This window comes from Lytechinus variegatus, chromosome 13 (genome assembly GCF_018143015.1).
Source record: "Lytechinus variegatus isolate NC3 chromosome 13, Lvar_3.0, whole genome shotgun sequence".
Lineage (NCBI taxonomy): Eukaryota > Metazoa > Echinodermata > Echinoidea > Temnopleuroida > Toxopneustidae > Lytechinus > Lytechinus variegatus.
The window spans coordinates 32,302,590-32,326,383 of NC_054752.1; the positions used below are offsets into that span (position 1 = coordinate 32,302,590).

General features: G+C 36.7%; 1 protein-coding gene across 1 annotated transcript; it reads right to left on the reverse strand.

Annotated features, from left to right (window-relative positions):
* Nucleotides 1-25: 25 nt before the first annotated feature.
* LOC121426558 (potassium/sodium hyperpolarization-activated cyclic nucleotide-gated channel 4-like) lies at nucleotides 26-22,982 on the reverse strand. Its single transcript, XM_041622906.1, has 12 exons — nucleotides 22,551-22,982; nucleotides 16,153-16,396; nucleotides 13,180-13,369; nucleotides 12,469-12,620; nucleotides 10,771-10,846; nucleotides 10,085-10,234; nucleotides 9,368-9,586; nucleotides 8,600-8,746; nucleotides 4,461-4,701; nucleotides 3,646-3,741; nucleotides 2,248-2,353; nucleotides 26-1,401 (listed from the first exon to the last, which is right to left on the reverse strand). The coding sequence occupies exons 1-12, from the start codon at nucleotides 22,687-22,689 to the stop codon at nucleotides 1,251-1,253; spliced, it is 1,911 nt and encodes a 636-aa protein (XP_041478840.1). The 5' UTR covers nucleotides 22,690-22,982; the 3' UTR covers nucleotides 26-1,250.
* Nucleotides 22,983-23,794: the final 812 nt, after the last annotated feature.

Genomic DNA, 23,794 nt, shown 5'->3' on the forward strand with positions numbered 1-23,794 from the left:
TATGTGTTGTCTTATGGTATTTGAAAATACTGATTTTCAGCTTTAAAAATACTGAAATGTTCTTGTTCAGGTTGGCAGCTCTGCATGTCGCTCACCATTGCTTGAAGTGTTGTGCAAAAATATGGATAGTTAATATTTGTTCAATTTTAAGGCATATACATGCTCAGTTTGGCTATAACTTTAATCCATATTCATCAGTCTGAATTATAGCACTAACCACCGACGCACTTCGTGCCCTTCATTGTCATGAATTTGCATAATCAAATTGTGCCAGTGCAGGTACCACAATCATGCAAGTGTCATAGCAGCATTACTTTCTTTTGATAACCTATAGATATTTGCTTCAATGAGCACGCATTTTAATTGGATGGCTACAAAATTAGACTCGAAACAGGTATGGAATATAGCCCAAGCTGTGTTGGCCGTTTGTCTGCTATTACGTAGAATGACTCCAGTGTCCAGTATTATTTGCTTTACATAAATTGCAAATATGAAGGAGACGTACCTGCCCAATGCATCATTCACTTAGGTTTGATATATTTTCATTGAATTGTGATAATGGTGTATAATCTTAACCATTCAACAAGAAATAAACTCTGAACAATATTGTCAATTTACCTCTTGTAGAATCACAGAATGAGGTTAATGTTCATAATATAGCCTATTAATTTGTTGGGAAATGCATTTTATTATGTAATGAACACTGATGAAGCCAGGGTTTGTTTGAACCTCTGTAAATAATGATATAAATGTACAAAAAAAAAATGTCTGAAAACTTTGCAGTGAACTGACATTATTTCAGTCTCTACAATGAAATTTATCTTATTGGATAGTCTGAAGAGAGGCTATGCTAAATTGTGCATTCAAAAAGTATACTGGATGGATTGTGTCACTGAATCTAATAAAAAGTTTCTAGATGATACTTTATATTGCACTGTTCATTATTTTTGTTCGAGTATCAATATGAACTGAGACATTATACATGAAGTATGATGATTACTGATGCTTGATTAGTTCGAAAATTGCCTTTCCTGACACACTTAATCCTCTATTCCTTATGCTTGATAAGATGACAGTTTCAATCTGCTGCTTATCTTAGCAGAGCCCTTTATGATGTTAACTATCTTTGGGAAGATGTTTATTTTACCCATTATTTCATCATCAATAAGAAGAATTAATCTTAATTCTTCCCCCAAATATTACATTACACTGTCCCTTAAGGGCATCTGGGTTGATAGAAATTTGTATTTTTATAGTTTCTGGGCAAAGTTCTCTTTCAGCCAGTCATTAATCTTTTGTTTGTTGTCCTTCTTCTGAGGGGTGGCGGAGTCATTCTTCTTGGCTTTCTTGTCATTTTGACCAGCATGGTTGTTATTGTCGTTTGGTGTCTCATTCTCACTCCTGTGGATGTGAAAGTCAAGGATAAAGAAAATGGGAGCAAGAAATAAGAGTGTGAGAGAAATAATCTAGGAAAGGAGCATAATACCTCAAGTCACATTTCCCCTAAGATGGCCGCACGGTGAATCGGAAGCAGCTGTTTCATTAATTTTTATCTAAACCACCTATAATATGGTAGAACAACTGTTTTGTGGGGTGTTGCAAGAAACTTGCAATCAATTGCATGTCAACTTTTGGTCCCTAAATCAATCAATGTCTTGTGATTGATTGCTAATTTGCTCCTTGAAACAAGAAGTTGATTTGCTACACCAAATGATGGATTTATCAGTTGTAAATTTGCAATTGATCGCAAATATTTTCTTGCAACACCCCCTTGGTCTTGTCATATGGGAAATGTGACTGAGGTATAAAGATAGATGAACAAATAGACAGGAAAAGTAAGGGCAAAGCTCACCCTAACAATCATTTTAAAAGTCTCCAAATCATATCCTCATTAAAAACTCAGCTTCCGTCAGACATTTGAAGGCCTTTTTTTTGCTTTGGAATACCCAGCTGATATACGGCGGCAAGAACCAAACGCTGTGAATCATTTATTATGCAAATTAACATTGATTATGTTGTTCTTAATGAAGGAATCTTCATCATTAATAATTAATCAATAGCAATTAAAGACGTCAGCTTTTTTGTAGGGTTGAAGTTCAGGTCCACTGCAATGCAAGTTAATTTGAATAAAAAAGGGAAACAAAAACAAGCATAACTTTGGAAAATCCTGCAAAATGTGATATTACTATGTCGTTTAAATCAACTTTTTATTGTGGCAGACAAGACTTAGATAACAAGTATACTTACCCTGTTGCCTCTTCGGCTACTGTATCAAGTGTAGAGTCAATGGTATTAAGCCGTTCTTGGGCGATCTCGGCCATACGAGCTCCCATCTCGGGGTATTCCTTCAAAACTAGATAAAATAATCAAGGTTTACTTTTATTTCTCAAATTAATTATGACATTAATGATCATAGTATGTTGTAGTTGTCATATTTGGGCAATTCTACAAAATAACTTTTTTGTACATCCAACCTCCATATAACTCCAATCTTGAACTGTTCATGTGAGAGTATTAAAACCTTGTATAGCTCGAAAACAGAACAAGGGACTTCTGGAAGACCACATGCATATAGGGGGTTGCTTTTACATATTTCATGAAATTGCCCATTTATTGTAAAGATTAAAGAGCATAAACACAATTAAATACGGTGGAGTGTTGAGTGTGTTTGAATCCCACCATGGCCTAGCATCCTTTGGAAAGACATCAATCCACACTTTGCCATTCTCCACCCAGGTGCTAATTGGATACTGGTAGGAAACAACCGTCATTGTGGTTGGTTTAGCAAGTGTGCACGTAACAGGCTGCTTGAAATGCTATGAATCCAGTGACCGGGTAATGATAATTGTGAAGCGCTTTGAGCAGTCGTAGATCGATAAAGTGCTATACAAATGCCAATTGTTATTATTATCTTCTCTTCTATGAGGTCCAACAAGAACAACTACTTGAAACTTGACTGGAAAAAAAAAGAAACAATAATTGCAATATAAAGGGGGTATTCCGGCAAATCAGCAACAAATATGGAAGATATTAGATGCAAGGACAAACAAGGAATATGAATCATTAACGTAACTTTCTAATTTCTGAAAGTTTCCATGGCGGCTTCACATTACATGGTGTTCCATGAACCCTACTGCACTACATTTCTAAGTATTTAAACACCAAGAAGCACCAGTTCAGGAAGGGGGTGTTTAAGCAGTGAAGAGAGAGTGACAGACAAAGAAAACGAACGAGGTCTGGGTTGATTAATGATTCAAAATAAAATGGGCATTTTCTTTAGGAAAAGGAGGGAGATGAAAAATAAAGTTCATTCAAGCATGGCATGAAAGAAAAGGCAAACATTTTTTGGTTTCAATTGCAGAGATGGCAACTTTGAATTGTGAAATACATCCTTTTTTCAAGCCTAAAATCCTATTTCTGTTTTTAAAAAAAGCATACCAAAAATCATAATTCTTGTGCAAATTTCAACAGTTCTATTTTTAGGGGGAAAAAATTCTATTTAGTGTCACATTTGAGTAAAAGGTAATAATCAGAAGTGACAACGAGATTTATCTAAAAGATTGTTTTGGAAATGTTTATTTCTGTGGGGGGGGGGTCTGAATGATTGATTGCAGCCTCTTCATTTTGCAATTCTTGTAAACTTACCTTTGCTGAAGTCTTCTCTACAGAGGCAGAATACATCACATGTTGTGGCTGCAATGATGGACGCTACTCGACGCTCGTCAATCAACAGTGATATCTCTGTAATGAAGATTGGTTGGATGAACAAATGAATAAGAGCAGACAGTATATCCATCATTCTAAAAAAAATTTCAATTAAATTAAATATGAATTCACTTAACAACATTACTATAAACATTAGTACAATAATAAGAAAGTTATTTTTGCAGATAGCAGCCTGAAAGGAATAAATCTTTAAGTCATCAACCTCAAAAGTCTTTAAGATATCAGAAGTAATTAAATCATGTTCCTGATTAAAATGACAATACAAAAAAAAATCGGATCAATGTTTGATGAGAAAATTCACAATCATAAAAGGGTATCATCTAGTACTTTGCGACAATAGTCATTCAAATTTTCTTAATACTGTTGAAACAATTTTTTATTGCAAAAGGAAGCTTAATTGTAAGCAAAGAGATGAAGATAAAATATTCAGTGGTATTTCTTGTTCGATGCTTTGAAATCAAGGTAGAGAGATATTTTAAGTATGAAGGATTTCTGGAAAAAAAAATATCTCAATGACCAACTTCCACAATTCCTCACATTCACACTTCATCACTCAAATGTTAGCAAAAATCTACCATGTATCATAACATGAAGGTCTCTTTCACCTACAATTTTTGTGAAATCCTTGAATTTGATCATTTAGTTATCTGACAAGATTAGCGTCTCAGTGCCTTATGATTTAGCTTTCATTCCTCAAGTAATAATTAAAAAAAAAAAGATCAAATATTAATTACCACCAAAATGATCGCCATCACTTAGACGGTTGACCACTCGGTCATCCACCCAGACTTCCACTGTGCCGTGTTCGATGAAGTACATAGCCCCGCCCAAACTTCCCGCCTTGATTATGACATCACCTTCAAGAAACACCTCAAAGCTCAGCTTCTCGATGACATCATAAGAGAAATCAGGGTCAGCCTCATTGAGGAAATTAACCTTTGTTATGAAGTTGTTGAAGTGGTGCTGTAAAATTTCCTGTTTCCAAGGTATTGTGAAAATTAACGTTACATTTTCATCTGTTTCTTTATTGTTTCATAATAATTTTTAGATAGATGGACTGCTTCTTCCAGTCTTGCATTACATAATTTGTGATTCTGAAATATCAAAATAGTTTATTTTTTGTTCATTTTCCTTTTGAATATGCGATGCAATAGTCAAAGCCTGTGAAGGGACAATGACGCCACCCTCATCCTCAGGATCTTGATACTCTTTTTTGTTCAAGCTTCATGACGAAAACGTTACAAATATAATTTCTTTTTCAAAATGAGAGAAATATCATTTAGTTCATTGACCTTGACTAAGAAATACATTCATTCGATATAATTTAGGACATCCAATAACCATCTCATACAAGTATGATTTCGTGCAATTTAATGACCTTGACCCAGTCACCAGAAATCGCACTCGCCTAATTTTTTACTATGATATATAGGGGAAGGCGGGGTAAGTTGAGCCACCAGCCCCAGGCCAATAATGAATGAGTCAGACATTGTGGTGGTGTCATGTATTGATGACCCATAGCATAACCCCTAACCCCACCACTTTGAAACAAAAAGTAGTTTTTTAGAGGGAAAAGTATGAATTTCAGCCAAAAAAAGTAAAAAAGAGTGTGAAATAGATAAGTGCTTCATACACACTGACATCTTTAAATATAGTAAAGACATGATAACAACATTGTTAGTCCAGATATGGATCTTCATTCTTGTCATAGTCTTGTATATGATGGATGCATAATAAATGTGTGGATACAAACTTATCGCACTAAGTTCGGACTGGGGTAAGTTGAGCCAAACAGCATGGGGCAAGTTGAGCCATGGTAATTCTTATGATAATGTATGTTAAAAAATAAACAAACCATAAAAATCGATTGAAATGCAGGCTGAAAGGAGCAAATTTACATGACTGCTCTTTTCCTTTTAGAGGATGTTAGTATTTATAGAGAATTAGCAAGTGCAAAGACTTGTAAATTTACATGCTGGTTCTCCCCCATACATTTTGTACGTAGTTTTTGTGGCTCAACTTACCCCAGACGGTGGCACAACTTACCCCATATATGGGGCAAGTTGAGCCATTTGACATCGTTTTTTTTCAAAGGTCACAATGACTTTCAGTGTGGGGGTAGAAAGTTATATGTAGGTGAAAAACATTTCCCAAGAAACAAATTTAAAGGCAAGGTACTTATTTCTACAATAGTACTAGTCATATCAATTCTAACATGCAAAATGCAAAAAGTGTCACAACTTACCCCGCCTTCCCCTACTAATACAGTAATGTAAAAAAAAAGGTCTTGATTAATCTTAATCTTATTTTTAAATGAATGGAAATTTATTAATCCCCCAAATGAGCAAAATTATCATTATTTATCGACCATGTAAATTTTGATTTTTTTGTATTGATACATCACCATGTGATGTAAAACACATGAACATCAGTAACAGGAAGAAGTTATGATGAAATTTCAAACATTTAACCTTGTATTTGCAAGCAAGGTCACAGATCTGATTAAATTTGTAAATGAAAGAAAGCAAAAAAAAAAAAAAGCAAATGAAGCCTATCTCTCAACCTATCACTGCACATCTGAATCTTTGATACGAATCTAATTAGCATAAATTACTTTTTAGTTGAAAACGCAGCCCACTAGCATCACCTATTCATGTCAGCCGAAAAAAGGCTGACATAAATAGATAATAAACAAGGCCAGCATACAGCATAAAGGTTAACTGGGGGTTATGTATGTTGTAATAGTCTTGTATTGTGCATGTTTATTGTTATGTTGATGTGATGACATCATCATTACATGACTGGTCACATGTTCTGTTATATGTGTCACTGTACACTGGCCTTGCCTGCTCACTGCCTCCAGTCTATGAGCAAACAAGGTTTTTCCTATATATACCAGCAAATATTAAGCAATCTTTCTGATGGTTAGTGAAGAAACCACTACGCTATGGTTTAACTTCCAAAATCTCATGCATAAACATGATGTTTTACAATAGACATCTGTAACATCATCCAATAAGCAGAGAGGAGGTGAGAATCTTTTATCATGCATTCATGAATACAAATTAGGAAATAATTACATAAATCTCTCCTCAAGTAGACCTGAATATATAATGACCCGTTCACAAAAAGTTATTCAAGCATCAAGCCTAGAATGCCTAAAACATGTAAGCATGTTCTTCGAATTTCAAGAGTATCTGTCTACCTGAAAGAACTCAAAGCAGATGCAGAATACTAAGTATGTGTATCACCTTAAGGACTTTGTCTATAATAATGATGGGGCTCTACATCAATGAATGCAGGATTTGAGAATGTTGCTAGGTTAGACAATGACCAGTTGGCTAATTGTCACATGTCATGCATCCCTTCGAGACAAAGATGAATACATGACTCATGGCTGTTACGAGGTTAGATGTTGGTTATTACTCAGTTTGATGAAAACAAATAATCATTAATTCCTGATACCAGTTAACCATTATATTCATGTTTAACATGATTTTAAAGTTATGTCGAATTTATTATTTTTTTAAAGGTAGATATCAGTTTATTGTAATAGGGACTAATAAGCCAGTTCACGGTTAGCTCACGCTCAACTTTTCTCAAATGACCTTTGTGATTTTTCATTAGCATAAGCACTATCATTTTCAAATGTAGATGTTGCGTAAGCTTTACCAGTAGAGTATTCAAATTCTAAGAATAAAGGCATTGTATAGACCAGGTGACTAGAATAGTACATCAGGGATAAAGTTTGGAAATCTGTTTTATTGTCTGCCTTTGGCACATTTGACTATTGTTTAGGCTACAGCTGTCAAATACCAGTGATTATGAAGGCTCTATTTATTACTCTTCAGCTTGGATGTGATAAAATGAATATTTTGAAAGGAATACATGAATAATCATCAAATCACAAATGCCTATGGCAGTGAATTTGAAAACCAACTTCATGGTTTATCTCAAATGACTTTTTTCTGCTCGTGCGCAGTTTACAACTGTGAACAGGCTTATACTTTCAAACTTCAAAATCCTAACCTTGGATAAGATTTTGATGGTACCAGAATATGAACAAAGTTCATTGACCCTGCATGACATTTGACAATAATCATGTGCCGTGCAAAACTCATTCAATTTGATCAGTGACACCTGATTACCCTTATGTTCAAGTTTCATGAAATAGATTTATATACTTTTTCATTTATGATAACAATTCGAAAACTTAACCTCGGTTAAGATTTCAATTTTGACGCCGCGGCCGCCGTCGGAAAAGCGGTGCGGATAGTCTCGCTCTTCTCTGCAGGCGAGACAAACTGAACAAAGGCTAAGTTCAAATGGTTTATTCTATTCATCTAACCATCAGTTATCAAAGTAATTTACTCAATCAATATTGATGAACCAACAAAGCATTAAACACATCAATTCAATCAATTAACCAATAAAACATTCAATCAAAAATAGTTGCTTATCAGATGCAAGCATTCGTTGAGGCATGTCTTTTGATTAGAGCTAGCATTTGTGTTGATATCTATAATCAGTAGCGGACCATGACTAGGGGAGTGTTTCATCAACGTTTTCATCCGACAAGTTGTCAGATCTGACATCTTTCTCTGATGTTGATTGGCTGAGAGGTACTGTTACTATGGTAACTGTCGGATAAAATGGGACTTGTCGGTTAAAACGTCCGACAAGTCCTTTCATGAAACGCCCCCCCCGGACGAGACAAAGCATGGGGGGGGGCACTGCATTGTCTGTGAACAATGCTGTGCCCCCCAATGCTTTGTCTCCTCCGGGTCACGGTCCGCCACTGTCTATAATATTTGCATTTGATGGATCGATCAGTTATGCAATGAACCAATTAATCAACCAATCCATTACTCACCCTTCGTATCGGATGTGACTGTTCTTGTAGGATTGTCTTCTCATTAAAATATTTTCTTTGATATCTGTGTTCGTAATAGCTCAATACCCGACGTTGTGTCTTCATTGGAACCTTACGGTATCGGAGATATTCCTTGACTTGATTCAGCTGCAAGGAGGAGGAATACATTCATGAAATATTTTGATAATATCTACCAATTTTGTGTGGTATTGTCAAGTAGCGAATACCACGCATGTGTGTGCAATTACGGCATTAACTTCGATTGCAAAAAGGATTGATGAATTTTGGAAATACTGGTTGAAAATTACAATGTTAATGAAGAGTCCTTGTACTTTGCTTCGTTCTAAGTCGCGGTGGCAGCAGTGGGATGTATCGAAATGACAAGTTATTTTTCGAGTATTATATAATTCAAATAATGTGAAATGTACGATGCATTCTCTTAAAGGGACAGGATGATGGGACATAAGTGTAATTGACTTTGTTACTTGAGAGAGATATAAGTTTGCATTATACAGATCAGTTTATTGAGAAGTCTAAAAGATAGCTACATATCTGTATACTCTTTAAAACTTATTTGTTCTTGAGAACATCGTCGAAGATTGTCTTCTTTATGTAACCGAGACTAACGGACTGATAAGGCCTACAGTTGAATGAATAAGGGTCCTACTTGTGTCCCTGCGCATAGAATTCTTCATTTTTTTAGTAATCAAACCCTAAAGGATTTAGGATGAATAATACAGGACCTATTAGGAACCCTGCGTAACCCACCCTCTCGTTGTAGAGTCTCCCCGAAGCATCCACGGCGAGGAGAAGCGAGGACATGGTACCGATGAAGAGGGCGTAGAATGTTGCACCGAGCATGATACTGAACGTGGTCATCCACATCTCTGTTACGTTCATTGGCGGGAAACGACCGAACCCGATACTGATCATGTGACAGATCGCTTTGAAGAACGACCATGAGTACTGCTCAATTTTGTTTGCGTTCTGGTCACGTGATTAAAAAAGAAAGGAAAATAACAAATTCAAACGTACTCCAATTGAAAGAATACCACGATTACAACGTACAATGGCAGAATGAGTTCATTGCATGGTTGCTTGAAATAAATCAAACAGGCAAGTATCAACAATGTTATAAAAGCTAGAACATTGCGAAGTGTTGGGAGAAGACAGTGTGTACCAAATGTGGCAAAAGTGTAAGATCTAAAATGAGAAAGAGAAGAAATAATAACGTCTAATCATGTGAGATATTCACCTTACTGATGTCAGATTTCTAAGACTATACTTTTCCTTATCTTTCACTTCTACTCCTCTTTGTATATAGTAGAAATATATCTAATACAATAGGAACACAGCAGATTATAAAAAGTGAGAGAAAAAGGGCTAAGCTTGCAGTTATTAAAATTGTAATTTGTAGAATGTGAAACAAAATTGTCAGTGAAATCATCATTTTCTTCATGAATTAAATACTCCTGTAGTCCTTACTTCAAGACCGTTGATAACGACCCAGCAGTCAGGTGGAAAGTTCTGGAAGAATGGGACTAGGAACTGGATACAACCGTTCCAGTGCATCAGAAGTAGCATGACAAAGACAAGATGAACGATCCTAATCACTGCAGTCTCCACGTTTAGTAGCTGTTGGGAAAATTTAAAATAAAAAATTAGGGCTCCTTGAAGCTTCCCTTATATCTCGAAAATCCCACATTCACGTCGTCTTTATATGTATACAGGTATAAAGACATAATGTATTTGACATATTCCTATTGTATTAACGCTCGATCTACAAGATCAGGCACCGGTGCAGTAATATTAGCTACAAGATCAGGCACCAGTGTTGTAATCTAGGCTACAAGATTTAGGGATATTGTTGGAAGCGAGTTCATGTAGCCATCTCCATCAAGGATGGTTCATACATGCATTTACGAAAACAACATCAACTCATCGGAATTGTTCGTCTTTTCCGTTTATAACCTTTAATCTAATGTAATTAAATAAACTCTATATAGAACCTTGGTTTATTTGGTGATATTATGATTATGTTCATAATCTGAAAGCTGGGACCCTTTTTCGATAAAATTCAACACTTTCTTAGTCCTGAGTAAAATCAAGTGACATTGTATTTTGTTGCCCGATGCCATTATTTTCCTTTATTTAAATGTTTTTATTATTACCTCTTCAAGCCGATGGATATATCTCAACAGCCTAGACAATCGCAGCAATCGTAGCAAACTCAGGACTTTGGTCAATCTAAAATTAAAAGAGGTAAATGAATCGAACACATAGATCTTATTAGTTATTTTACAACAAATTCTCAGTTGGGCGTTTAGATGTTCTTTCTTATAATTATAACTTTTGAGGTATGATGTAGAAGTGTTGCAATCAAAGCACAAATCACAAAAATCAATCCTATCTTCTTCAGTATCAACCAATTAAAAATGCATCTTTTTGACTTGCGTACTTGCGTATTATTTGCTTATTTTCGTTTAAAAATTGCTTGGGTCTCTCAAAGCAAATTTTAAAATGACAATTTCCTGTTAAGATTTATTTTGTCTTGATCAACACATTTGATACGATAGTTAAAACATTCAATCTAACAACCTACTAAGCCTTGTCTATTCTATAGGAATGTTTGCTTTGTTCAGTGTTTGATGGCAGCATTGGAATACAGAGCCACGATATCGAAATGACTTTTTTGTTTTTCTGTTTTAGGGCTCTAGTCTACTCTTATCTCATACCTCTTTCAGTGTTTTGGTGGCAGCAGTGGGATGTAAGCCCACGACATTACATAGCGCATTGACTAGACTGTAAAAAAATATTGGGTGAAATTTTAACCAGCACGAGGGAAATTATGTGTCCAACCAAGGTCGGGCAGTATTTTACCCAAATGCGGGAAGCATAATGTCCAGTAAGGTTAAAATATAAGCAGTAATTACTTTAGAATGTGCAATTTTTTTTATCACATTGGATAAAGAAAATGCCCCAAAGAAATTTCCATTGTTGGTTGGACACTTAATTACCCTAATGGAGCTTTTTACCCAATGGCCCGTATATCTGATAGCAGGTGTAACTTAAACTCAGGTTTAAAGTTGTGGTTTAAGTATGGAAAGCCAATTGTTACATAAATCTCTAACAGTAGAGATATAATACTCCAGCTCATTTGGCTCTCAAATCATTCATAATGGTCTACGAAGTATAAATTGATGATTGTCTTTACCATCGATGAATCAGGAAAGAGGACAATAAACATAAGAAACATACAACTTCATAAAAATTTTGATACTTTTGGTTTTCCATACTTAAACCACAACTTTAAACTTGAGTTTAAGTTAAACCTGCTGCCAGAATACGGGCTAATATGTTTTGAAGTGTACTATAGGGCTCAGGGGAATGTTTCATCAATATTTGTCGTCTGACAAGTTGTCTGATTGAAAGCTTTCCTTGATTTTGATTGTCTTAGAAGCATTGTTACTATGGTAAACTGTCAGATAAATATTATCGGATGAAACGTCCGACAAGTCCTTTCATGAAACGTTCCCCTGGAAGCAGTGTAATGAAGCTGAGGCATCGAAATCACTCGAGCCATGTTACTTGATTCTGGGGTCTGTTTGTACAAATTTACTATAAGTACGTAGTAAGTTTGGCATAGCGGTAACACATCATGGAATACTGTCTTTTGAATGACTGCTAAGGGATACTCCTCCTGGCTTAAAATAAATTAGTTTATGAAAAAGAGTAAAATTCACTGAGCAAAGGGCAGAAAAATTCATCAAAACCTGAAGGATAAAAACGAAGTTAATGTATAGCAAAGAGACCACGATTGATTTTTCTCTCATACCGAATTAATGGTATATCATCTTTGAATTCCATACCTTAGAATTCTTAAAGCAAGGGCAGTATGAGACCTAAAGTCTACATTCTTCAGGAATAGATAGATATAGTCGAACGGGAATGATGATATCAGATCGAGAAGAAACCAACCACGAAGATAGCGGATAATAATCTTTTTTCGGTCTAAGATCACCTGAAGGAGAAGAAGAAGAGAAAAGAGGAGGGAATTAGATTGGAGGAAAGGGAGAAGATAACGAGACAGTAATTTTTAACATAAAAAATAAATTCTGTCAAGTGTCAACATCGCCGGGACAACCATCACCACCGCAACCATGATCAGATCACCAACGCAACTAATAACCTTATCACAATCAACATCATCATCATCATCAACATCATTGTAATTGGTTCATCATCATTCTCATTATCATACCCAAAACTACCACCATCAATACTCTGCAATGACCACCAACATAATTTTCATTGAATAATCACTTTCCATCATAATCACAACAATCATAATTTCCCCCGCTACTGTAATCGACTCATCATCATCTGATCGTCATCATTATCATCATCACCATTATCGTCCTCATCCCCATCATCATCATTGTCATCATCATAACCTTCACCACTACTACTACCACCACCACCATCATCATTATCATCAGCAGTATCATCATCATCATCATCATCACTATCACCACTTTCAACAAACTCATCATCTGATAAATCGTTGTCGTCTTCCTTACCGTGTCCTCTGCGTTCTCCACGACCCCGGTGAAGAAGTTGAGCGTGATGTCGATCATAAACAGAGAGTCGGAGATGCAGTTAATGGTGACCCAGTACATGGTGATGTCGTCGCTGAAGAAAGCGACGTTGACGGGGAGGAGGATCAGCGTCACGAGTAGGAGAAAGACCATGAATAGATCCCAATACCATCTGAGGACGAAAAAAAGGTATATTTCCCACAGTGAACAAAAAAGCTGACATGGTTGCAAAGACAATGGGTTCAAGGAATCAAAACGTATCTTTTCTTTTAATTTCCAGAATTAGAATGAACAATTTCTCATGAATACATTTTGAAATTCCCGGCTCACTGCACAGGAAGCAACATAATTATCTAATTTCAACAAATATTAATACGAGTTATTCAGTAAACCATACATAGATAAACATCAATATTTGATAGGACTTGATGTTTTCTTTACTTCAAATTGTTAAGCAATTACAACTCGTCATCATCATCATCATCAGTCCGGACTTTTCTACTACGGAGATCACTCTCTACAACGCACCTATTCCTTTGAAAATGCAAATCGAATCACAATGGAAAGCTAATTAAGTAACTATATACAATAGATGATGAAGAGCATTTGTTTAGTGCCATTTATCTATTAAAAAAACATTAAAAGGCGCCGGCTCCCCCATTATGTCACACATTATACACAAAGTTGCTGGAAAAGGTGGGCCTTTAGTTCAGATTTAAAGGTCTCGTAGTTGGATTGGTAAAGAATTCAAAGCCGAGGGAAGAGGCTTTATCCCCGTAAGTTTTCATACGGTTAATGGGCACTTGAAGAATCAAACACAAAGTAGATTATAAGCAAAGTAGTCTGGTATGACTGTTCCCCCAGTTATTTGCGTCAAATTCAGACCTCTTTGTCTTTCTACTTTTTCTGCATCCGTCCAACAATTCTTATTGTCACATGATTTAGAAGGACGCAAATTCATTTTGAACATACTTTGAATGCCCAAAATTTTAAATGGCAAGATAAGTATATATCTAGTAGATACAGCGGCTGAGGAACGAATAAAAATTCCAATCATTGTAACCACGTTATTATAGATTCGATCAACAATTCCAAAAGAGACATATGCAGCGGAAAGACGGGGATAAGGGCCCGCGTTTCATTTATTGATTAAATTTTACTACTTGGTACCAAAATGTTCCCCAGATCACCCCTAAAAATGGAACGCATTTAATCATAAAAATTCCCCCTTTTACTCAATGATTTTCCGTTACCAAGGCAACGTGAAATGGCAAAAGTTCTGTGACAGTCTGGTGACGGACATCTCCCAGTTGTAAAGACTGTTCCAGCGTTTGAGTCAAAAGTTTGAGGGTGCATATAGAGACGGGGGAGTTTCAGTTTTTGTTTCGGCTCCATGTAGGGGCGCACGATTTCTGCTTCTGGTGCCCTTTCTGTTACATTAACTTAGGTGTATTACTTCATCAGATACTTATGATGTGATAAATATATTATTCAATACCATGAATGCGAATTATATGATAATGTGAGAGTATGAACGCCCCTTTCTCAGTCATCTTCCGGAGCTATACGCCATCGTTGAAATGTAAGGTGATACGCTTCGTTACATTCGTATGTTGTGCGGCACGCCTGGCATTCGGCCGTGTATACAAAACGAGGGCTCGATTCAATCGTCAAAGAGACAGCCAGCCATCAGGCGCCATCAGGCTTGGTCAAAGGTATATAAAAGAAAAGGGCAGCTAAACATTTTCGATCAAGATCAAACCAAAGAAAAATAGAATTCCATGTAGGCTAACAGTTACGCCTGAACTAATATTATTCGTGTGCATGAATCATTGATAGGGCCTGATTAGTGGATGGGAAGAGAGAGAGAGAGAGAGAGAGTGTGTGTGTGTATGTGAGAGATGGAAGGGGGGGGGGGCGAGAATGGGAGGGGAGGGGCAATGAGGTCGATCCTCAGAAAGTTCTATTCATCTGGAGATATTACATAATAATACAATGCGCCATACCCCTAACGCTGAATAGAAAGCGTGAGCGGATCGACATCCAACGGGATGATTTTAGGTTGGACTCGGAGAAATACTTGAAAAAAAATACAAGTATAAAAGGCCTTTTGAAAATAAAAAATAGGCCTAATATCGACCTATCAAAAATTAAATAAAATATTTAATCAAATCATTCTGGTTGACAGTTTATATAACTTAAAGGTCAAGTCCGACCCAGGTAAATGCTGACTTGAATAAATAGAGAAAAATCAAACTAGCATAGTGCTGAAAATTTAATCAAAATCGGATATATTATTAAATAAGAAAGTTATGACATTTTTAAGTTTCGCTTATTTTTCACAAAACAGTGATATGCACAACTGGTGAGTCGGTCGATGATGTCCATCACTCACTATTTATTTTGTTTTTTATTGTTTCAATTATACAATATTTCATTTTTTATAGATTTGAAAATAGGGACCAACTTGACTGAACCATATAGTATTGAACAATGCTAATTCCACATGTTAAGGGAGGAATTAATCGTTGCATCACTTGACAATGAGAAAATAAGAATATTTCATATTTCATTCATATAATAAAATACAAAAGGAATTGTGAGTGGATGACGTCATAGTATCCTCATCTGCATACCAGCCAGGGGAGCGTTTCATGAAAGGACTTGTCGGACGTTTTATCCGACAAGTCCCATTTTATCCGACAGTTACTATAGTAACAGTGCCTCTCAGTCAATCAGAATCAAGGAAAGATGTCAGATCTGACAACTTGTCAGACAAAAATGTTGATGAAACGGTGCATATAACTATTTTGTGAAATTAAGCAAAACTTTCAAATGTTATTACTTTCTCATGTTACATCCGATTTTGATGAAATTTTCAGTGTTATCCTTGTTGGATTTTCCTCTTTTTTATTCAAATCAACTTTTTGTTGGGGTGGACTTGTCCTTTAATACCTGAAATTGCTGAAAGGATGAATGACAAAACGTCGTATGTTCTGCTGTCGTTTCTGCTCATCTTTAAGCGCCTTTTCGCTGCGGTAAATCTTCTTTACGAAATCACTCCCTGATGCGAGGAACAAGGACTCTTTGGTGGGCAACGAATTCCGGCGACCCATCCGTGATGAGTTCTTGAGGTCGATGACCAGGCTATCTTCACGACTACCTCGACTGTTTGGCATCGCTGACATGGCTGAAGGAACTGTAAAAGTTTAAAAAGTCGTAAGGAAATGAAGCGAATTCTCAGGAATAAAAAAAGTAACACAATGGAACACTATTTCTAAACATGTTTTCCTATCGATAATCTGATAGAAGATTATGAATAAGAAAGTAATGATAGATGATGACGATGTTGACGATGATTATTATTATTATTATCATGGTAATGTTAACGCGATATGATAAGGAAGACGATGATGATGATAGAGATTTTCGAATTTACTTCGTAGACACACTCTGCAACGCATCGATTCCTTTGAAAATGCAATGAAAATCACACTGGAGAGCTTTTGTCGAAAGTTGGTGGATTGGGACAGCAAATCATCCGAAGTTTTGCACCGGAAAAACAATTGCAAATACTAGTATGTCGTTATCCAGAGTCAAAAGATGCTATCCCGGTCCACCAACTTTCGACAAAAGCCTCTCAGATTTTCATTATGATTTGACTTGCATTTTCAAAAGAATCGGTGCGTCGTAGAGTCTATCCGTAGTAAATTCAAAAAGTCCGGACTGATGATGATGACAATGATGGTGTATGCTGCTGCTGTTGATAATGGTAATGTGATGATGATGACATGGTAGTGGTGATGATAATGGTGATAGTAATATTAGTGGTGGTGGTGGTGGTGGTAATGATGGTGATGATGATGATGATGGTGTATGCTGCTGCTGTTGATAATGGTAATGTGATGATGATGACATGGTAGTGGTGATGATAATGGTGATAGTAATATTAGTTGATGGTGGTGGTGATGATGATAATGGTGATAATGATGGTGGTGGTGATGGCGGTGGTGATGGTGATTATGATGATGATAATGATGAGGATGATGATAATGATGATGGTGATGGTGATGATGGTAATATTAGATGATGATGATGGTGGTGATGGTGATGATTGTGATGATGATGATGATGAAAAATGATGGGGATTATGGAGATGATGAAAAATGATGGTGATGGTGGTGGTGATGATGATGCTGATGCATGATTATGATAATAAAAATGATGATGGTAATGCGATGGTAGTGGTGGTGGTGATGATGATGATCATGGTGGCGGTGGTGATGATGATGATGATGACAATCGTAATGAATGATGATGAAAAGAATATCATCAGTAAGCTTACTTTTACCAAATATTGCCCACAGCACACGGAATGGATATTGCGAGTTATCCATACATAGGTGCATTTTGATTCCATCTTTAGATCAGAAGTGCTCGCGATTATCAGCTGACATGAGACCCTTATTAAATCAGTGCACAGACCATACTACATGTTACCTTTGCTGATTTTAGTAACAAGGCAACTCGTGATAGAATGCTACCAGTGCAGTTGACATTAAAGGAAAAAATCCAATCAAGACAAAAATTGGGTCTTGAAATCTTGAATGTCAACTCATTCTAATAACTTACCACATCATGATCCTACTGATATTTTCCAACAACATTTAGAGAAGAAGAAAAAAAGAGAATTGTATTATTTCTCGAAAAATATTAAGCGCCATTTCGTGAAAACGTGATACTTAACAACGTCTGAATCAAGTAAACAAATTCAAGATCCGCAAGCTATCATGAAGCGCTGTAGCTTCTTGAGGCCATGATGGGCTTCAAAACGGAACAAAAGTAATTTTGTGTTAATCAACGAGTAATGTGCGTCACTATGTCAGTGTGTAAGGTATCTTTTGTTGTAGGAATGCTTTAAGCCCGGGCTTTATTTAAGCCCCAGTTTAAAATCACCATGAAAACAGCACCATACATGGTCTATTATTCTCGGGATCGACTCACTGACATAGCAACGTACATGGTTCAATGCATCACCCATTGAAAATGTGTTCTTTTTTCCTTTGGATTTGGAAGCTACTGGTGATAGCCGCAAAAAAAATTACCGTGCTCTAAAGCCGGATTTGGAAAATTAATTATTAAAATCCCGCCTCTACGTTCCATCATACATGTTAATATATTAAAATACTGATCTGGGGCCCGTTGCAGAAAGAGTTGCGTTTAAACGCAAGCCATAAAATCAATCGCAAGTCCCAAATGCGCGCCGTTGATTGGTTGAAAATCAAGTTGCGCATGATTTTTAGAGTTGGGATTGATTGCAACTCTTTCTGAAACGGGCCCCAGGTCCGACATCTTTGCGTGAAACTGAAATAAGTTCGTTCCTTTAAGTACAGGGGATATCTACAGTGATTAATAACATTCCCCACAGGAGAGCTACGCAGACAAACCGTAACATATACCTTGTCGAGTAGTGTAATGGATGAGTAGTGCTATTACTGAATATGGTTCACATAATCTTATGCTTTTTTTTCGTCAGATAACCATGTTTCCATTCTCATGAATTTGGTAAAAGGGTAATCTAGAAATTTTCAAGAAGTTGAGAACATTAAAAACGATGAATTTTAAAAACAGTGATGTTAAACAGTATGATAAATTCTCAAAAGCTTTCGTTATACATGTAATTATAAAAAGTAATCATTTTAATTTTGATTCCATTTTTTTCTAAATACTCACCAAATGCGGAGTTTATTAATTTTGATGCATGCCAAGTAGTAAAAAAATGTTATTTTAAAAGCATTAAAGCACCTTTTGGGGGTCCAATACACCTCTAAAATCTAGAATCCACCGTTCAACAACAATTGCAAGGCTATTATTCAAAGCATCATGTCTGGAGCATCTTCAGAACGTTTATTTTACATTATAAAGCGTCTTCATTCCTTTATCAGTATTCATGAGATCCAACCTTCAACCTGAATACTAGGGCGCCCGGCTAGGGTGAATTGAATTCGGTATAAGTTCACTTGTCAAATACTCGTTTTAAAGGACCCATGCACGGCCCACTTTCACCAAACGTTTTTCGTTATTGCAAGGATTGCATATCTCCGATGTTATAATGATAAGGTGACTTTTTGTAAATCGTGTAACTTTTTGAAATTATTCATCCATGCAACCTTGCTTTGTCGATAATTGTATATTTTATACTTTATTTCATTGCTATGATTTAGAGCTTGACTCTCGTATAACGCCTTCTTTTAATGTCAAAGTATCAGACTGGTATTCAAATCATGCATTTATGCGGCAAATTTTGGCGGATCACAATTGGAAAGTGCAGTAATCTCAGTCGATAATCTTGCCATCTTTTGGATAAAAACTTTCCTTTGATTCGTTTTGTATAATTGTTTCAGTGAGTGACTAGACCTTTATTTTCCCCTTTTCCGGTTGGATAATAAAACTAACGGATTAAGGTCTTTGTCAGTATCAGTATCGATCAATTATTTCAACGTCCCGTGGTAGTCGAAACGGTGCTAACTGGTTTTTCTTTACATTGAGCTTGCTGGACACTTTTGTCCCAAGGAATTAGAGTGTTTTACACTCCCTTGAATAATATAAAGTTTCCAGTGACATCGCCGTATTGAAGATTTGAAGGCGGAGGATAAAACAGAATACGAAAGGGGGATTTACGATGGAAGAGTAATAAGAGAGAGGGAAAGGGAGGGAGGGGGAGGGGAGAGGAGCGGAGGGGGAGGGGGGGAAGGGAGGGAGGGGAGGGAGAGGAGCGGAGGGGAGCTAGGGGAGGGGAGGGGGAGGGAGGGAGCCGGGAGGGAGAGTGAGTTTGGGGAAGGAAACAGGTGAAAGGATGGAAAATGAAGAGGTGTGACCAAGGAGCGGATAGGAAGGAGAATAATGATGGGCCCAATCCGAGGTATACCTGCCCAACTCGGCTTGCAGAGGGCATCGCTACACAGTATAAAGTGGTCTGCTGTTATGAACATTACGTAGACATGTTTGACTAGCAAAGGTGCTTAATCTAACAAATGTGTTTGCTCTTTCTCTTCATCCCCTCTACCAATGTTATCTTATTTCAGTTCTAAGTGTATTAATGATACAGCGAGATTGACTTTAGCATGGGAGGGAGGGAGGGGGAGGTGAACGGAGGGGGGGGGGGGGTCTTTGCCATCATCAACCCCAAATATTATACAATTTATGAAAATCTGTACCTAGATTAATAGTGATGAGACGAATTCAAAATAGATTAACATAGTGTTTAATCATCATGGAAGTAGGCCTTACAGTGGTCCCGAATCCATCTTTACCAGATATGAACTTAGGCCTGTTTGTTCATACATGATCTGATAATTTAGCAGAGACAGGCGCGATGATTTCTCGGTATTGTACATCTCAGCCAGGGGACAAGACAAACATTCCCCTGAAAATTAAAAAAAAAGGCTGATGCATTCCCCTTGATCAATGCGTTTTCTATAATGAGTTCATATCTTATGGAGACGTGTATGGTGCTAGTTTGGGTTCATCATTACCAATGTTTGAAATTTCCTTCAAAATCTTCATCATCACCATTTCCATCTTCCATTTTTTCCTTTTCTTCTTCATTATCACCATTAACATCATCATTAAGAATCGTCGTCATAAACAATCTTAAATCCTTCATTCCTTTTTGTAATCAAAGCATCTGTTACGTTTAGATTCTGTGATTCATACTTTGTACCCACTTATTTTTTTGCAAATCTGTATTTTTATTTTTCATTTTGTAGTTTTATTTATGAACCAATGTATAGATATATTTTAAACCCACATGTAGGCAAATGGCTATACAGCATTGATGTTTTTGAAATAAACGGATAAATGGATAAATAATCATCATATAACCACTCTAATCAATATCCCCCGTTATTTTGAACAAAATTCTCCTTCTCTTCCCCCTTTCATAAAATTATCATAATCATTATTATAGATATAATTATACATCGACATTTTTCTCATTATTCCTGTTGTCTTTGATATCTTAAACTAATCGTGTGTATATCGCAATCCAAATTCATTTTTTTTAGTGTCTGATCTTCAGGTAGGCCTGGTATGGTCCTCATCACCACCAAATTTGTCATAATCAGGTAATCATTATGCTCTCAGTCATCATCACCACCATCGTCATCATCATTATCATCATCAACATCATCATCATGACCATCATCGTCATCATTATCATCATCATCATCATCATCATCATCATCATCATCATCATCATCATCATCATCATCATCATCATCATCACCATCATCGTCATCATTATCATCATCATCACCATCATCGTCATCATCGCCACCATCATCATCATCACCATCATCGTCATCATTATCATCATCATCATCACCATCATCATCATCACCATCATCGTCATCATCACCACCATCGTCATCATCACCATTATCATTATCATCATCATCATCACCATCATCATTATCATCATCATCATCACCATCATCATCATCATCACCATCACCATCATCATCATCACCATCATCTTCATCATGATCCTCATCATCATCACCATCATCGTCATCATCATCAACATCATCATCATCATCGACATCTATTGATTGATTGACTGATTTTTTTGGCAAGTCACCACAACATAATCTATATACACTTAGCAGTTTACAACAGACTTGCACATGATCGATGACCCACGAAAGCACTAAAGTTAAAGTATCCAGTGGGGTCCTCGATAATCGCAATCGACATGTATAGATTTATAAAAGGTAAAATCATATTCACAAATGAAAAAAAAATCAAAATTCACTAGTATATATAGCAATAAATAAGAAATAGCATAAATAGTGGTGATATATACAAGAAGAATAGGAAAAAGGAAAAAAATTGAGGAGAATGAGAAAAAGAAAAAAAGGAAAAAGAAGAAGAAAGAGGAGGAGTAGTAGAAGAAGAAGAAGACGATGATGATCATTATAATCATCATCACCGACCTCATTATCAACGACCATGGCCGTCATGGAGCCTTAATTGGCATCCCCGCCAACACCGTCATCATCACAAACATCATCATCATTATCAGCACTATCATCATTAATCATCCTCAGGTGCGCCAAAACGCATAAAAATAAAAATTTTAATCTCTTCGTATTTCCCACTGCAAAATAAAATAATTGTTAAAGTCGATAACTTCAGCTCATCTCCAAAAACAGCATTAATGCAAAGTTCTACAATATCGGTAAAATTAAAATATTACAATGAATGACTGTATACCATCCCAAATAATCATAGTTCAATAATGTAATAATCCTATAATACATATATTTTTGATAATATAATTATGTACTTACGACTTGCTCGTCTGTCCTTCGAAAGTGATAATTTCCTGTCGTCGAAATGCTTCCGAAGCGCTGATATTTTCATCGACGGGTCTGGCTTCTTTACTTTAACAAACTCACCGTGAGTATCCGGCGTCACTTTATTGGCCATCACCGCTTATCTTTTGTTCCCTTTCCCCGCACGTTTTTATTAAATCTTGCTGATCAAGTTTCTCTCCCAAATTAGGAGTCTTGTTCTCCCTTAAGTGGGATTTGATGACAAGTTTTGCGTTACATCTTACTTGACTCAATCCTTGAGTCTATATTACGTGTCCTACTTTAAATTGTTTTGTTGTGAAAGCTTTAACGCATCTCCTCAAATGGGGTTCGTGTAATTCTGTTTCCTTTATTCTATTCCTCCTTTTTGCTGGATGTTGATGCTTCTTCGCCTTGGACTTGTATGCTATACGCTGTCATGGCTTTTATCAACAGAGGCCGAGCGCGCGCATGTATAAAGGTGCCCATTGCGTGAGCATTGTTTACGTCACAATAATAAAAGCAATACGTAAGACGCTTGACTATTATCCTTTTTCCAGGTCGGAAGTCCTTCTCTCTCGATCTCTTGTGCTCTTTCCCTCTCATTGATTTATCATTCGAAGGAAAACAATTTTTGCACTCTGAAGGCGAAAAATCTCGCGCTTTCGCATATTATTCCAAATACAATACGCTGAGACAAGAGATTTGAGGGGAATTAACTTAAATGCGGTCAGCATTTTATTGATCGAATTCGATGTATACTGAGTAGGATATTTTATATGTCTCTTCACGGCGAGAGATATCCTTCAAATCAGATTTAAAAGGCAAACGCGCACCACCGGTCGTTATCACAAATACGAGTGTAAAGGAGGCGGCTTAAGAGAATGCTCCGGGGGAATATGCTCTTCTCAGTAAGGATGGAAGAGGGGGGCGGGGACAAGGGCGCAGGCTGGTTTGAGCATGGGGAGGTGGAACTAAAGTTTGGAAAATCAGCTGTTGAAAGCAGAAGGGGTACAAATTTCGTTTTGCTTGCCAGTTTCGGAACCATGTTCGGACTCCTCAGCGGGAGGGCGCACGTGTGCCCATGCAGTGCACCCCATCTTACGCCTGGAGGGGGGGGGGGGGGCGGTTACCAAAAAGAAAAACACACATTTCAAGAGGAAAATTATATGAGTTTCTTTTTGATAAATCTTTAATCTGCCAATCTGAAGAGGACTTTGCTTTTAACTTCAGCGTTTTAT